Genomic DNA, 18,007 nt, shown 5'->3' on the forward strand with positions numbered 1-18,007 from the left:
AGTTGGGGATCTACAGTTTCCTTTGGCACATGGGCTTTAAACTTGACACTTGAACGGTGTTTGGCATGTCTCAGTGTTTACCCTCCGTTTGTAGCGCTGCTTGTCGGTGAAGCAGTCACGGTGAGCCACGCCTATTGTCCATGTGCCCCATCCACCAATCCCTCCATTCCTCTGCAACACACGCACCGTACTTTGCATAAAATGTGTATCAGTAGGGCAGCGCTCTCCGCGGCACATGCAGGGCGCACATGTAGTGTGGCTTTGCAGAACACATACCACGGTCGAATAAGCGCATCACACTCCCCTCAGCTCCAGATCCCCACCAATGAAAATGCACGAAAGCGTGAAGGGAGAGAGAGGGAGAGAAGGGAGTCCGCGCGAGATACAAAGACTGAGCCAAATCCCACACCAACAGACACAACACAAGTTGGAGCGAGCGGAAAAGGCGGTCACATTTCCGACTTACCTGCAAACGTGATTGATGTGGGTGTTCGTATCAGTGTGTCACGCCTGACGCCCTGTTCGTGGTTATGCTGACTCCACTTTCTTGGAATTCATGAGATTCGTTTTAGCCGTCGCTCGTGCAACATTACACAGCCAGTATCCAGAGAGAGGAGAGACCGTCGGAGAAGAACTTAGACACTGACACCTGCCTGCACTTTTCCCGGGGAGCATCTTTACGCGCACCGGACGCGTTGCCATCGCTTCTTCCCAATTTTTAGCAGGTGTTTTGCGCAAAGCTTTTTCTCCACTTTCCCACCTATCTTCAAAAGACTTTTGCTCTAGTCTAGTGACATTCATAGACGACTATCCTCAAGTTTGTCTCAAGTCACCGACATCAACGAGAAGAATGGATAACAGCCCTGGTGGAGGTAAGATTAACTTGAATTATTTCTCACTTGCATGCAGCCTCCTCTCTTTTTGGAGGTGTTTCTGTTATTTGGTGTACCCCGCAAATATGTAAATGGGAGCTCCAATTTTAATAGCAATGCTGATTATGACATATATAATATGATTATGTCCGAATTTATTAATTGTTACATACATTGTGATACCAATAATTAAATTATTCAAACTGAATAAAATTGGACTTAAAAAACAATACAAAAAATACCACTTTGATTAATGTAAAAAGCAGAATTGTATTCATTCTTGAATGCATATTAGTACAATTATGTTTTGACAAATATGAGTATCACTGGCAATAATGTTATTTTACAGGATTACCACTATTTGAAAACATTATCGTTATGCATGAGTTTACTCCGGTGACATTTTATCACTTGTGCTTGTTTATGTAACTACGGCACTTTGCGCAAAGTTGTCCCAAAAAAGTTGCTGCATTGCGTTGAAAAGCCACCACACACGGAGCGGCTACTGGCGAGCAGCTCCAGAGAGAACCGTGCCATATGGTTGTATAGTGAGGCTGGCCACTTCCTGTTTCTCCTCATGAAAACAAACTCACGTGCAGCTACAGTACACTGTGGCTGTCACTGTAATCATAATCTGTCAACCCTCAATCATCTCGCTGCTGAAATAAATAAATAAGCGAATGATCCCCCTGCGCGTAATGGGCGTGTGTTTGTGTCTCTACTATCAAGGCCATGGCTGAAGAGCCTGCAGCATCAAAGTTTATAAGTGATTCCCATCCTTTAAGTGGTATTAGGCAGCGTTTTCTCGAGGTCAGCCAACGGTGAACGTGATTCCGGCTTCTCCTCCTAATTGACGGTGAATCATTTACAACAGCGACGGTCACGTTCCAGCACAGGTGATGGGCGCACCCAGTGCTCCGTCTACACTCTAATCTAAAGGGCGACACTAAACCCACTCACCGGGTTATGACTCTTTATTTACCTTGATAAAGTGCGCCGCTGTTTTTCACGGGGAAAGATAAAGATCATAGATCATAGAAAATAGCTGTAGTATTAGGCGATAAAGGTGAGGACTGTGTGCTGAGCTTTTTGGTTTAGTTTATTATTGGTGTTTAGTGTGAGTATGTGTGTGTGTGTGTGTGTGTGTGTGTGTGTGTGTGTGTGTGTCTTGGTGAGTCAGATGGTGATTTGAAAGTTTTTATTTCTTTATTAAACATTTTATTAATGTATTTTTACAGTCTTATTTAAATGACTATGTTTTCAATGCTGCATAAGTTTTGTGCCATTTTATTTCTCCTCTCATAAGTGACCACCTTGAACTTGGTTCATTGACCTTTAATATTTCCATAAGGTTTTTTGAAATGCACATGAGTTCAGTGGGAATCTAAACAAAGCTCATAAACATCATAATAACCTGTCAAAAGATATGGCTGCAGTGCTGGGCTCATAAAGTCCAGTAGATAAAATGAGATTGTTGGCGTGCATGTGGGTGTGCAAGCCAGTGTGTGTGTGTGTGTGTTTTTGTCATCTCTTAGGGACATTTCTTTCCGGAATAAACATCGACCTTGTCAAGTCCAGTATAGACAAGCCCGGTCCTAATGAGGCCAAACATCATTTGGAATGTCCTGGTTGAGGTGCCAATTGATGTGGGGCTAAGGTTAAGGTTAGGTATAAATTGGTTATGATTAAAATGGGTTAGTGTTACATTTGTTCTGCGTGTGTGTGTTCAACTGCAGAGATGATTGGGTTGAGGGTATAGGCGTGTTGCATATGCCATAGGTGAATAACTGGTCTGATCATATGCAGATAAATGCTGCCATGACAACAGATTTTGTTATGTATTCCTTCCATTGACTCTTATAAACAAACTGTACAATCGATATGTACATCAAGTTCTACAACCTTTACAGTTCTAACAATGAAAATATTTAGTCTTCCTCGACACAATCATTAATTTGCTCAGCTGCACTATTTTTATGTTATATAGGTCACATTGTCAAATTGTGGTTAGATGACAAAAACAGACTTTCCCTACTGTTCACTTTCTGTCACTGATACCTCCTCTGACAGTCCCCTAGTGGACGATTTCCGCACTGTTCTCAGCATGTTTAAAGTAAAGAGACTTTTAACTCTGGCTCACTCCTCACCATCAGTTGGAAACCATAATTAGCAGACCAAAACAAATCATTAGTGGGGGCGACATCAAAATAAACGACTATGTGGTTTAAGATAGACTAAAGATAGAATGTAGTTTGCGTCAAAAACTCAAACTGCATTTTAATGCTTAAAATGTATTGCCAAGGATATATATATATATATATATATATATATATATATATATATATATATATATATATATATATATATATAAACCAAATGAGTGTGTCTTGTTACAAGCAGGACATACAATGCAAGGCTTGTTGACACCAATGAACCCATTCTCCCATGTTAAACTGCTGCCATAGGGTTAGGGTAAGAAAACAGCTACTCGGCTTCATTCACTTGCGATTAAACTGTTTTAGAAGAACCCCATCTTTGAATGCATTTCTGAGATCTGTCACAGAAGTGGTGACCCAGTGCAGCTCCTGGCTGACAGTGCAGGCGCTGCTGCTGCTGCTGCTGGTTCTGCTGCTGGTGGTGCTGGGTCAGACCACCCATAACACACTGGTCTATTTAACTCGGCCCCCTCCATTGTGAGCCCCTGGCGGACTGTACGAGCCCTGGCTTGTTGGCTGGAGCGCAGCTTCGTGTTTTCCCTGTGAGAGCTCCATCAAAAGCCTCCTCACGTGGCTTCCCTCGCAGAGCCGCGTGCGACGCGTGAGACGGCCCGCCCCTCCCCTCCCCTCCCCGCCTCCCTCCCCCGCTCGCACGGACGCTGCCGTGTTGATGCCGCCTGCGGTGATGGTGGGGGAGAGTTTGGTCAGTGGGTCAGCGATTCCAGGCTTCAACTTCCCCCCCCTCTCTCGTCACGTTTCCCCGCCTCATGCGACCATTGCATTGCTTTTTAATCACCCTCCTCCTCCTCTCTCTTTGAATCACAGACCAGGGCATGTGGTTGACGCTGACTCAGTTTTGACTCTGCAACATCTGTCCTCGACCCAGAAACCCATTACGGGTTCAGGGCGCTCACATCCGCTTAGTGTGCGTTTCAGCTGAAACGTGACCCTGCTGTTAAACACAACATCCCCGCTCTCGTCCAAACGCCGCTGTGACAGATAGCGGATTAAAAAACATCTCGAGAGTCCAAAGCTCGGCCCCCACCCCTGAGAAAACCACATCTCCCTTGAAGCGGATGTTTTTCAGGTCCACGTTTGGCGGGGCGTCGCGTGACAGACTTCATTTGGCCACATGCCATAAAAAACAACCATTAAAAAAAACCCCGGCTTTCAAATCTTATTATGGCCGCGCTTATCATAATAAAAACATGTTCGAGCCCGAAACTCTGCCCCCACCCTGAAGAAAATCACATCTCCCTGAAGCGGATGTTTTCAGTCCATGTTTGGCCAGGCACGTGTGACAGACTTATTTCGGACGCATACCATAAAAAAAAAAACCCGGATAATAAATTGAAGATTTCAAATCATATCATGGCTGCTGCTGGTAAATTATAGATATCAGCTGTGACTGTCTAACACAGTTCCTCCTGATAACTGCCTGAGCCAGAGCCAGTGTGTGATGCAGCGTCAGTTTGGAGAAAGGCTGGAGGCACATAGTTCTATCAAGTTCCTGTGATATTGACCTACTTACACAAGTCTGAGTTAATGAAGTCTGCTGCGAGAAAAACCAGAGTGCTCACAGATTGGCTGTTCAGTGTCACACAATACTGTAACTCTTCTTTTTATTGGCCAGAGCCACTTATTTTTCCTTTACAGCATGATAAACACTGGGTTGTTTATTATAAACATAACATTACAAGGGTAGATAGATGGTGACCTTAACTGTATATAGAGGATCTGCCTATTACAAGGTGGACCAATGACTGTGAGAGATTGAGGGCAAGAGAGAAAAGGAGAAGAGAAGAGAGGAGAGCTGTTATGCCTGTGAACTGCTCACGTTTCTCTGCCTGCCTCCAGTCCCAGGCAGATTAGTGCTTGCACGGGTTGGCTAAGCCTTAAACGGGCACTGAGGACCGGTTGACTCCTCAATTAACGCTGTCTGCAGTGACCTAAATTTCAACTGTCTTGTGCACACTGTGGCAGTGTGGTTGCCTGCACGGGAAATACCACAGTACATGCAAAAACAAAAAAACCCATGAGAAAGCCATGTTAAGTTTTGTATAGCTGCAATAGCCTGCATGTGGCGGCTTACCAGCAGATATTATGATGGTCAGTGCTGAATGATACCAAGTTGCCAAATTGGACAGATACCCTAAAGTTAGGTCATTTATTCGATTGACCAGAAATTTAAATGTTCTTATACGGACATAAAAGGAAATTGATATAACAATATAATACATCTGACATTGCCTAAAAGTTCACTTTTGAAGTTGAGTGTTATTACACACTGCCAACACAACCAAACCTATAGGCGTAAGTCAGACAAGTGTCTGCTTAAGGCCCCTGTGGCCACTACGAAGTGCCCTAGAGTGCTTTTTTTGTGGTTTAGTATCATTATAATTGACATAATATAACATTTATGTCAATTGTAATTGTACTAAACCACAATATTATGTTAATGGGATGGCTAGCTAACACAGCTGGTTGGATTATCTTCCTCCGTCAGAGGAACACATGCTGCAGCTAATAAAATAATGATAATGGGTATGTTAGATTTACAGTATGTATGCAAATGATCAAGCACGGGCAATAGTTAATAGTGATGTAGCGCCAAGTTGGTGGGGGCCCTAAATCTAATACAGCTTGGGGGCCCATAAAGGCTTTGACCAGCCCTGTTGCCAACAACAATTTCATTAATAGTAATACTGCCAACTAATCAATTGATTGGTGACTGGAATATAATTGTGTGGCATGTGTGGATACTGAAGCTTTGTGCAGTGTGTACACTCTAGATTGTAACTGCATTGACTTCTCCACTGTAACACCAGACACATGCACGTGATCGTGTTTTTCACAACAGGAAAGCAGACTGTACAACGGATTGCTAATTGACACCGTTTACAGCACAGTGACTCCAGGGGTCATTCATAAACTCAGCACATGTGAGTCTTCAGGTGGACATGCAATGTGTTTGGGTGGAGTGGGGGAGGCTGGGCCACCTCTGTCTGCATGTGTGCTCTCAAGAAGAAGGTGAGGCTCGGGCTCCAGTCTGCTGGATCTGTGTATGGCATGAGTCAACAAATCCACTGACACGTGCTGCTGGAGGGATTATCAAAACATTGGAGCTAAACAAATACCTAGTGCAGCACAGCGACAAGCCTACTGCACGTACACAAACAAGGGGGAGTTGGTATAAACACTGTAGCATGGCCTAAATTTTGGATGGTGGAAATTTTTTTTTTCTTAGTTGCACGTGCAAGCCAATAATGCAAAAAAAAAATAAAAATAAGACCTCAATTTATTTGAATGTTATTATCTATTTGAAAATATTTACCTCAATTTGCATGTAATTGTCAGACTGTCTCCACTGTCTACAGCTGTAATTACGTACCAACTACTCGGTCTCAGCACTGTTCGGGCTTTTCCTTTTGCAAATAACGTGACTCACATTCCCCGACTGACTGGCTGCTGCTGGTGGTGGTGGTGGCGGAGACTTTAGTGCCACCTCATGCCCGGGGAGCCTTCCCTGCATGCAGCAAAGCGAGAGTTTATAAGCACAGATGTGACTGCAGATTGCTGTATATGTCAACACGAGGCTGCTTTGGTTCGGGCGGTAACCGTGTCAGGAGTCCGTGCATGTGAGGCGGCGGTCAGGTGTCGTGCTGTTCGCTGGCGCTGGGCACGGAGCCAGGGGAGCGCGGCTATTATTGGAGCGGAGGAGGCAGCAGACCCCACAGACACGTGAGGCCGTGTCTCAGCTCGTCCACGCCGCATGACTGGAAATGCGCGCGCGCGAGCGAGAGAGAGAGAGAGAGAGAGGAAATTTCAGGAGGGGGGGGAAACGCACGCAGCTTAACGTCAGAGAGAGAAAAAAAACAGTCCACATATTCATATGGTGCCTGTATGAATACTGCATAAGCATGACGCAGGGATGATTTAGAAACGCTTCTGGAGGAGGAGACCTACCCGCTTTGTTGCTGTGCTACCAGTGGTATTTTTAGCGCCCCCCCCCTTATCCGCTCGAACGCACCATTACGCCTATTACACTCCCAGGATGAGGAAACGACGCTGCAAATTCTCAGAGCGGTTCTCTGCTGCCCAGAGGTTTCAACATTACATCACATCCCATTCAACCTTGTAGAGTATAGCTGCACGGTTTCTAAGGAAATACGGACATTCAACCTATAAGATTAATCATTCATTCAAATCAGGCAACAACTTACAGTATGGCACACAAACTAGAAATAAATACCTCAGCCAAGGCCAAACATTTCCATAAATTATTCAGAAATCAATGGAAATGTTAAAAAAACATCCAATCTCGCAATACTGAAGAATCCATTTCCACTTTTTTTTTTTAAATCAACATCTGTGTGACATTGTATGCTGTAATTGGGAGCTCAATCTGAACTCAAATCTGATTCACCTGACCATATCTGATGTTGTCCAATCTTTATTTCATCTGCAGCAGGTGGAGGGGTCATCCTGTACGCCGGTTCCTCCGGCAGCAACAGTCCCAGCCCCGGCAGCCCCTCCAGTGGGTACCAGACACAGTCACCCCTTTCACACTCCCAGCCCTCATCTCCAGAAGAGTTTACCTTCACAGAGATCGGGCCAGTCACACAGAGGGCAGCTGAGTGCACAGCCCCATCTTCCAAACTGGTGTTCCAGTTCCCAGAGGTCTACAGTGGCCCCTCAGTAGCAGCCACTCCGCAGCACACCTACTCGCACCCCATTGCAGGAAAGAGGCCATGTGGCTTCACAGGAGCTTTCACCAGTAAGTGTTTCCTCTCTGTCTATATACAGAAAGATTTATCCCTTGATGAAAGCCATTGCAGCTTATCTAACAATATTGTTTATTGTTCTTCAGAAACAGGTGGAATGGTCCTGCTTTGCAAAGTCTGTGGGGACATTGCATCCGGTTTCCACTATGGAGTGCATGCATGCGAAGGTTGCAAGGTAAGCCCCTTATGGGAGAAATCCTGTGGAATGATTAAACAACATGATGCTATTGCTGAGCTAGTTTCCTGTCATACATATATTAATATATATGTGTGCATGTGTTTCAGGGCTTTTTCCGCCGCAGCATCCAGCAGAACATCAATTACAAGATGTGTGTGAAGAATGAGAACTGCCTGATCATGCGCATGAACCGAAACCGTTGCCAGCACTGCCGTTTCAAGAAATGCCTCTCTGTGGGCATGTCAAGAGATGGTAAGACTTCCTGACACATTTTCATGAGCAAGAGAGACCCTCACGCAGTTGTGCCAGAATACCACAGTGCCCTGATTAGCCAAAGCAGCAGGGAAATGGGCAGCCGGAAAAGAGGCGCAGTACTGATATGTAGGTCTGTGTGAAAAATGTAATGCGGAAAGTCTTTTGAGGTCATCGTGCCAGTAGCGCAGTCACTCTCTCTCTCTCTCTCTATCAGCAGAACTGCAGCTGCCTTGCCCTTCCACTGTTTCACCGCACCGCCAAAGATTACCATCTGGCCTTGTATCACTCTCCTAAGTTTCAAAATGTCTTTGCCCTTTGCAGCATCTTCCTGCAATACTGTTACCTCTAAGCTCTTGTTCAGTTCAGCCCCTCCTCCTGCATGTACCCACCATGTTCCCTCAGCTCCCTTACATCTCCCCCTCAGACAATGATTTATGAGAAGAGGAGCCTTGAACTCCCTGAAGCTATCTATCATGTGGAAAACTGCAGCAAACACAAGAATTATTTTAGGAAATTGGAACAGGGTCAACTTGATTACCTTGTGTATGCCCATAGAACATCTTACTGCAATTAATGAGGCAAGGGATGCATAAAAACAGGCAGTGGTTGTGACAGAATTTACCCGGCGTGACGTTCACACCATCTAGTTTTAGCTCTGAAAGCTGAACATTGATTGATCACGTATCATTGCAGATTAAGAAAACGCTGCGCTGACCTAGAAAAACAATGCAGAATTGGGCCTATAGTGTACTCATACATCGTGACCTACTTGGTGTAGTTTTCCTGTCTTCTGCCTCTCAACATGGTTTCTGCTTATCTCCACCCTCCAGTACCCTGCATTGCACTAGTAAAGGGGTTGGTGTTATTTCTGCATGTGCTTGACACTTCTGGTGCACGGCGAAAAATCGGGTGACAAAATGCAGTTCAATAAGATCTTAAACAGTCGGGTCCACCCTCATAAAAGAGGTTTTACGAAAATGTTAGGGACCACAACCTAGAAACCCTTTTTGCTCCCTTTCAAGACAAAAACAGGAAAACCGCATGCAACTGCTGCAGCCCACAAGCAATAGTACAGCCTGATTTCAAACCAGGTTGCCATGTGACATTGGCTCTAGGCAAATATCTAAGTCTGTTTGCATTATGGCACACCTGTCTGTGTCTAACCAGGGCAACATTTTTAAAGCAACAGTTCATTAGTCTGCATTTTCCTCTTTTTAAACATGATAAAATGGATTAATCTAATACTAAGTTACTGGCCGTTTCCTCATCAACAGACCCTGCTGTATATTTAGTAAACATAGCAATATAAACTATGCATATTAAGGTGTTGCATATTTCAATGTAACTTGAAGTTGAAATTTAAGACTTTTGTGCTGCAATGCAAGTTTCCGGCTATACACTTAAAAACGTAGGTTTGCTATACTTGCAAAAGTCTTTGAAGCTGTACAAGTTCAACTTTTCTGCTTCATCAAACTCAAACTTTCATGCACACGCACCCCCACATCCACACACACTCTCTCTCACTTTCAGCATATCAAAGTCTCTCGTGTCAGCCCTCTTCAAGTCATTCATGCACTTGAAGCCCACCTTTCCCATCCTTCACCCTCTCACGATCTGAGTGCAAGTGACATCACGCGCACGTCGCCCCACTGCCCTACTTACAGATGGAGGGAGCGAGTGCGAAAGGAAGGAGACAGGGGTGGATAGAGGAGAGGATGAGGCAGATGGTAGCAGGGGGTCTATAAATAGCCTCGCCAGCTGATGGTTACTGTGGGAAGTGGAAGGGGGATGGGGATGCGGTTGGGGAAAGTTTTTCATCTTGCAACTTATGTGATTCTCCTTGAAATCATTAGAAACTTCAGGCGTTGTTCATGCTTTTGATGTGTGTGTGTGTATAAGGAAAGGAAAAGAGTAACTGTTTAACAACGGTTAGCTTTATGTTACACTAGAAGTCCTGTAATTTCTAAATAACACTCTACCGTGCTTCAGAAATGTGGGGATAACGTTCATTTTAAAAGTCTAACAATAGAGCAGAAAACATGTCCAGTGTTAATCTCCATGTTGTCACAATGACTAGTAGCTGATCTGTCCTCACTGCTTGTGTCTTCACCAGCTGTACGTTTTGGCCGCATCCCTAAGAGAGAGAAGCAGCGTCTTCTGGATGAGATGCAGAGCTACATGAACAGCCTAAATGAGTCGGCTGCCATGGACATGGACTCATCTTCAGTGAGCCCAGATGAGGGCAACTCAAAAGAGGCCATTGGGGCCATCTCCAGAGCCTACCATGACATCTTCACCAGCAGCAGCAGCCGCAGCCAAGGGAGAGTAGCCAAGAGGGCTAACGTCACCGCTAACAACAACACATCTTCGTTTTCTCAGGATGCCAGTTTTCCCCAAGCCTCATCTCACCCCATCTCCGCCCAGAGTTATCAGTCTTGCCCTGTTGCCCCTGCCACCCAATGCCCGGTTGCCCCAAATGACAACCAACCTAGGTTCCACAATGTGGACAACAATCGCTACACCTACTTTGTGTCAACAAATCCGAACCACAACCATTCCAATGGTACAACACCTCAAAGCGGCACCTCTGCCAATCACAACAGTTTTCGCAATGCCGGAAATGCCACAAATCCGCTGTCCTGCCCTTGGAAATTAGCTCAAGGAGCTAAAGTGCTGGTAAGTGTAGGAAGAATATCAATAACAAGATGAAGACTAACCAGTGTTATGTCTTGTTGGAGCAAGAATTTAATTGTTTCTATGTCTGTTTTTTTTCTTTAAGGCCTGTCCTCTCAATGCATGCCCTGTATCAGGGGCAGAGCGGTCGAGTCAGGAGATATGGGAATCCTTCTCTCAGTGTTTCACTCCTGCTGTCAAGGAGGTTGTGGAGTTTGCCAAGGGCATCCCTGGATTTCAAGAGCTTAGTCAACAGGACCAGGTCATGCTGCTCAAGTCAGGCACCTTCCAGGTAATGCCTTACATTTCAAATGATTAATATGGCTTGCAATACATGTGGCATTTATTACCCCTTCTTCTTAAGTCAAAATGTATTATTGATGTAAATATTTGTCTCAAACATATCTTAATGTTCCTCTGTTTTTGTCCCTGGTGCTTGTGTGTTTAGGTTCTGATGGTGAGGTTCTGCACCTTGTTCAATGCTGAGGATCGCACAGTGACCTTCTTGAATGGAAAAACTTACCCACTGTCTACCCTGAGGGCTTTGGGCATGGGCTCCCTGCTGGACGCCATGTTTGAGTTCAGTGAGAAGTTAAGCTCCTTGGGGCTAGAGCCTGATGAAATGGCTCTCTTCATGGCTGTGGTGCTGGTCTCTGCAGGTAAGATTTATGAGTAGGTAAACTGTGACAAAGGTTGCTTTAATAGTAATTACTATTTAATTACTAGGTAATTAAATATTACCTGTGTCTGTCAACCACTTACCCTGGCATCCGCTGTGCTTTTCAGACCGTTCTGGCATCTCGGACATGTGGGCCGTAGAGCAGCTCCAGGAGGGTCTGATTCGCGCCCTGCGGTCACTAATCAACCGACGTCGTCCGGATGACACCACCCTCTTCCCAAAACTCCTCCTGCGTCTGCCAGACCTGCGCACCCTCAACAACCTTCACTCCGAAAAACTCTTGGCCTTTCGCATTGACCCTTGAGCAGAACACTTGCACACAGACACAAACGTATACAGTACACCACATACAAACACACATATTACCTTCCAAGGACACGACTTCCTTCAAACCTGAGACACAAGACTTTTTCAAAAAGGATGAATGAGGCCAGTGGCGAATATATTTTTTACATCACTGATCTTCATGCAATGTTTTTGGGACAAATAAACACACCCATTCAAACTCTTGTATATACTTTAACCTCAACACCTCTTGAAAGACATTCTTCCAGTAAGACAATGAATAATTGTGTAGAGTTACTATTACCCTTTGGACAGATCGCTTGCTCGTTATATCCAAAGTACTTAAGAATAAAAGCCAATTCACTTCTGTTTATTCCCTAAGTCGTACAGCATCAACAGGCCATCACTAAGCAGCAGCAGCTGAAAGACAAAATATGGTAGACAGTTATTAAACACTTTCTTACTTAGGGACCATTAGCGATGATCGACTGTGTTTCAGTTTGTGTTTAAAGAGAAAGGGAACCTGTATATAATACATAGTGAAATCTGAAATATTAAGGTAATTGTGCATCGCTGTTTCACAAACATGACATCTGCATTAGCACTGGAATGAGACCACTATTTCAAAATGTCACTTGTTAACAACATGATGCAGTTAGTCTCTTACTATTTTTGACCATTCCTCCAGACGACATTTGGCACACCTTCAGTTTTAATATGACAACCTCATTTTCCAATGGCAATTTATGTGATTTCACAAAAACATTCTGTTTGCATATACTGTATGACATCTGGCAGATGGAGATGCCCCATGCATGTTGGGTTTTCTAGCTCCTTTGTTTATTTTTTCGTTGCTGTAAATATTATTTTACCCCAATGTCTATGTATCAATGACTGAATTGATGGATCGGACGGATGAGTTTGGTGTAAAGAAGAATGTACTGACCTTCCTGTACTAGGTGGGGGTTTGACCATGCCAGGGGGGCTTTTCACCGGAGACTATGTAGTCGGGATTCTTAGATAGCTTTGACGCACTTCCTGCTATCGGATGACGTAACCAGCCAGCATAATCCCTGAAATCACCAGCACTCACTCCACATGCACCCTGCCTCTGCCCCCCCAATGTTTGTCATACAAACACAAGAGATATTTTTGGGTGAGAGATCTTATTTGATCAGTCCTCTCACTGTTTTGCTTGTTTGATTATGGCTGATCAAGCACATCTTGTACATTTGTAAATATTTCTTCCTGGATAGAAATGATATAATGATATAAAGTTGAATTATGTATTATCCTGCCTCTGTGTCGCTCTTTTCTGTCCTTTTAGACAAAATAAGTAAGATGCACTGTGTAGCTGGGTCTGTAGGGATCTGAAAAACGTGTGATCCAACTTAAAGTAACATTATCATCCAACACAAGTTTATACACATGAATGCATTTATAATGTGCATGTAGTCTTTTAAAGGTGTGATTGCATCCATAAATAGAAATCCAGGTTGTACGGCACACAACAACATAGTTAATTCCCATTAGGTTGTACATATCTCTACAGAAATACCACAAAGCACCTCTTACATAACGAAAAACAAATAAAATCCAACCTTAAGACTCAGCTGTCCCTCTGTAAGCTTGGATCTGAAAAATATGTAATGCAACTTAAATTCACATTATTATGCAACACAAGTTTATACCCATGCATTCAATTAAAATATGGATGTAGTTGTTTAAAAGGGTGATAGCTTCCATAACTACAAATTCAGGTTATATAGCACACAACAACATGGTTAATTCCCATTAGGTTGTACTGTGGCTCTACAGAAATGCCACAAAGCACCGCCTACATCAAGATCCAACCTTAAGACTCATCTGTCCCTCTTGTAAGCTTGGACACGGGACGTCTGGAAAAATGCAGCAACTTTCTCCTGCCTCTGCAAATGACAAAAACAATGAAGGAGCGCCACCTTCTGGTGAAACTGTAGATCCCGGAAGTAACGGGTCTGTTTGCTCATACAGTCAAACTAGCTTAGCTGTATCCTCCACTATCAGTTAGCTAGATAAGTGCAATGCTATCGCTTTGTAGGTCGTCGTCTCTACTATGGGACTGCTGTCAAACGACACGGTAAGAAATACCATGTGGTAAAGAGGAAAACTAGCTAAACGGTGGCGCAAGTTACAACGATTCTATTTGACTAGCAGGTTAGCTTGTAGGCTAGCGTTAGCTTAATGGCTATAGCATGTAGGGTGCACCTGTGAGCGACGTGTTAAGATAACTCATCGGGTTGAAGCGTTTAAAGCACAAAGAGGTCATGGCCTCGTGTCGCAGCTCGTTGCGGACGGTTTCATATCGCAACCAAAGTTTTTAAAAAGTGGAGCTTATTCGCCGAGTGAGCAACGACTTCACCAGTGTCGTCCAGGAAACGCTCCTCTGACACGACGCTTCCCGCAGTTAGTGAAGACGTCTTTCCCTCCAGGCCACAGCAGAGCAGGTTTAGATTAAAAACTCTGCTCTCATACTAAAGAGGAACCGAGCAGCCTGCTGCCATCGTCCCCCTGTCCAGTGATCACCGTGTGTCCACTGGGACAGGACAGACCTCTCACCTGGACCTTTATTTGTCACATCTGTTCTAGATCATCTTTCAAGGGAAATGTGACAATCTATATATATTTCCACTAATTCCCACTGTGTGATAACATATTTTATCATTTCAGTTTACAATGTTAATTCAAGACATATTAAAACCATCAGCAAATCAAGTGCCACAATGTTTTTCTGATAATGTTCATATTTCATTCTTCGATCATTTAAAGACATATGTGGAGAGGGATTAATCCCAGGTCTAGATCAACAACAACAAGGACATAAATAAATGTTTCACAAATTAAACAGTCTTTAGCTTCTCTAGTTAAATTTAATCCAGGTTTGATAAATCAAGGTTGGGTGATTTATAAATTTTTCAACTGGGCCTTATTTTTTTTTGCTTTCTCAAATAAAGGTTCAGGGATCTGACAGTGGATTAAGGCTTTTAATTGAATTCAAATAACTTTATTTATCTGTTAGGCGCATAATTTGTGTAAAAGCATCATTGCGTATCGTACACATTTATTGCAACAACATCCAGGGAGCTGATCAAAGTGAGATCAAACAGCTTTTAATTGTAGAAGTATTACATAAAAATAAATGTTGAAATGAATAGTGCAATTATTATGAATAAATCAAACATTAATGTGTCCGGATGTTGATACAAAGCTTTACATGGTTCTATAGGCTTTAACTGGAATGGGAGGATTTTATTGTTTTAATGTCATTCATACGGCTTAATATCTTCTGAGCATCTGATGTTCTTTGTTAAATAGTATTATTATTATTAATACCCATCACTCTATAACTATGCCCTTAACTTGTTAGAGTAGAAACTGAGAATCAGAAGCTAATTTCAGCATTGTTTTTCTACCTGTAATCACTTCTTATTCTCCTCGTCTTTTCTTAGGTGCTGAGAAACAGTAAGACGAGAGTTGCCAACAGCCCAAGACCCCAGGTTTGACCTCAAGTGGGTGCAGTTAATCACACCATGTTGGTGACTGCATATCTTGCCATCATTTTCCTGCTTGCCCTGTGTGTTGGCCTCGAGCTCACTGCACGCCGCCTCACCCCACCTCAGTCTACTCCAACTGCACAAGCCAACCCGGCCTTCCGTCGCTTCCAGAGCATATTCCTCCGTGCATACCTGTTGGCTTTGTGGGCAGACTGGCTCCAGGGTCCTTACCTCTACAAACTTTACCGTCACTACAGTTTCCTGGAATCCCAAATAGCCATCTTATATGTGTGCGGCCTGGCTTCCTGTGTTCTGTTTGCTCCTGTTTCAGGCTGGCTCCCGCAAGTCTTGGGCCGCAGACAGACATGTCTTCTCTTCTGCCTGTCCTACTCAGCGTGTTGTCTCACCAAGCTGTCCAGAGATTACTTTGTTTTGATTGTGGGCCGTATCCTGGGGGGTCTGTCCACGTCCCTGCTTGCCACCACATTTGAAGCCTGGTACGTGCACCGACATGTAGACGTTCATGATTTTCCAAAGGAGTGGATCCCCAGCACCTTCAACAAAGCGGCTACTTGGAACCACGGACTTGCCGTTGGAGCGGGGCTGGTAGCTAACTTGCTGGCCGAGTGGCTGCACCTGGGGCCGGTGGCGCCCTTTCTCCTGGCTGTCCCCTGCCTGGCGTGCTGTGGCTGGGTTGTGCTAACAGACTGGGGTAAGGAAGAGACTGAAGGAGGTCCTGAAGGGGACAAAAAGACACTGCTTGGCAGTTCAGTTGGAGGTGTGACACATTTGTCTGCAAAGGCCCGGTTCACACGCAGCTGCCAAGAGGGGCTACGCTGCCTGCTTTCAGACAGGAGAGTTATTCTCTTGGGTGGAGTGCAAGCTCTGTTTGAAAGTGTCCTCTACGTCTTTGTTTTCCTGTGGACTCCAGTACTGGACCCTCATGGGCCCCCTTTAGGAATAGTTTTCTCTTGTCTGATGGCTGCCAGTATGGCTGGCTCCTTGCTGTACCGCCTAGCCACCTCCTCTCGTTACCGTCTACAGCCCGGCCATGTGCTCTGCCTGGCTGTGCTGATGGCTTTCTTCTCTTTCTTCATGCTGACCTTTTCCACCGCTGCAGGCCAACCTCGACCTCATGAGTCCTTCGTGGCCTTCCTGCTGCTGGAGCTGGCCTGTGGCCTCTATTTCCCAGCATTCAGTTTTCTCCAGGGCAGGGTTATCCCAGAGGAGAAGCGGGCTAGTGTGCTGGCCTGGTTCCGGGTGCCTCTGCACCTGCTGGCCTGCCTCGGGCTGCTGGCCCTCCATGGAGAGGTATCGGGAGCAGGTGGAGGGGAGGCTGGCAGCGGCACCAGACACATGTTTGGAGGCTGTGCCGTCATGATGCTGGCAGCTTTGATGGCTGTTGTTAGTCTGTTCACTCTGGGCAGAAATGACACAGACCTTAAACTGGATGAAACCAGAGGCGAGGGGGAGATGTACTGAGGAGATTGACCACAATCATTTGTGCTTTCAAATGAGTTATACCAGTTTTGTGAAACTGAAAGTATAAAGCTAATGTGTATGAACAGATAAGTGAGAGGTCTGCATCTTGCCAAATGTATCAGTGAAGAAAGTCAAAGGAGGTGTTTTAGGAGATTAAATTTAAATAACATTTTCATTTTTATATGTTTACTTTTGCTTTTTGGGAGAGACTATTATCAGTCCTGTCTGTGTAGGGATGTTGGTGGAACGTGATCATATCAACCTTAATAATAATAATATAATGATTTTCACCTGCTATTGGGCATCAGTCATTCTGCAGTTTTATCAAATGGAAAGACAATAATTTACAGTGAGCAAAATAAATATCCAAAGAAATAAGATCATAATGAGCCTGTATATCTGAATGTCAGTTTTTACATTACTTCCTGCACTGTACTTTGGATTCTGAATGTTTGTTTTAAGTCAGGTTTACTCTACCTGCACCATCTTAGGGATATTTTCTATGTGTCTCTGTTCATCGAACTTGTAAATAAAATAAGTAATATTGTACATGATGTTTCTTTTATTGGAATTTCTATTCTGTGGCAAATTAATGGTTTATGACGCTTACTTGTATACTGTTGTTTCAGGTAGGGGCCTCAGATAATACAAATTGGTCCAACTTCAGATATTTTAAATTACCATATTTTAAAGGGGAAATGTTCTCACAAAGGTCTTTTGATTGAATTAATAATTAAAAAAACTTCTTTGGACTGAGGTCTTATTTTCCTTCATTTAAAAAATAACTATTTGGCTTAATTCATTTGACAAATACCAGCTGATAATTGCTTCCATTTACTTTCTCAAGTAATTTGAAAGCAAGTTGACTATTTAAATACACTGAAAAAATTGTGTTAATATTTAAATTAGACAGTTATTTTGACTCCTGTGATTCCCCTCGACTATTTCTTTTCTGTAGAGCATTTTTCCAGATTTCTCTGGACTTTTCTCCTCACAAGGCATGCAGGCATCCATTCTCCCCGTTTTTCCTGGTGCTGTGGTACAGTCCCA

The 18,007-nt window shown here is 44.0% G+C and overlaps 3 protein-coding genes across 3 annotated transcripts in view; 2 read left to right on the top strand and 1 right to left on the bottom strand.

The window, feature by feature from the left end:
- rarga (retinoic acid receptor gamma a) overlaps positions 1–11,628 on the bottom strand; it is a 55,968-nt gene extending 44,340 nt beyond the window's left edge. Inside the window, exon 1 of the mRNA XM_035160213.2 lies at positions 11,502–11,628. The gene's annotated coding sequence lies outside the window, so the exon portion shown is untranslated. The remainder of the gene's footprint in view (positions 1–11,501) is intronic.
- Positions 256–13,234, top strand: nr1d4a (nuclear receptor subfamily 1, group D, member 4a). The gene is made up of 8 exons (XM_035160211.2): positions 256–872; positions 7,557–7,865; positions 7,959–8,047; positions 8,158–8,302; positions 10,419–10,981; positions 11,085–11,270; positions 11,427–11,637; positions 11,765–13,234. Exons 1-8 carry the CDS (start codon positions 851–853, stop codon positions 11,959–11,961), a joined length of 1,722 nt encoding a protein of 573 aa, XP_035016102.1. The 5' UTR covers positions 256–850; the 3' UTR covers positions 11,962–13,234.
- Positions 13,235–13,899: 665 nt separating this feature from the next.
- mfsd5 (major facilitator superfamily domain containing 5) lies at positions 13,900–17,506 on the top strand. Its single transcript, XM_035160215.1, has 2 exons — positions 13,900–14,061; positions 15,431–17,506. The coding sequence occupies exon 2, from the start codon at positions 15,512–15,514 to the stop codon at positions 16,955–16,957; it is 1,446 nt and encodes a 481-aa protein (XP_035016106.1). The 5' UTR covers positions 13,900–14,061; positions 15,431–15,511; the 3' UTR covers positions 16,958–17,506.
- The last annotated feature ends 501 nt before the right edge of the window (positions 17,507–18,007 follow it).

The sequence above is a fragment of the Hippoglossus stenolepis genome, chromosome 6 (assembly GCF_022539355.2).
Source record: "Hippoglossus stenolepis isolate QCI-W04-F060 chromosome 6, HSTE1.2, whole genome shotgun sequence".
NCBI classification, from domain to species: domain Eukaryota; kingdom Metazoa; phylum Chordata; class Actinopteri; order Pleuronectiformes; family Pleuronectidae; genus Hippoglossus; species Hippoglossus stenolepis.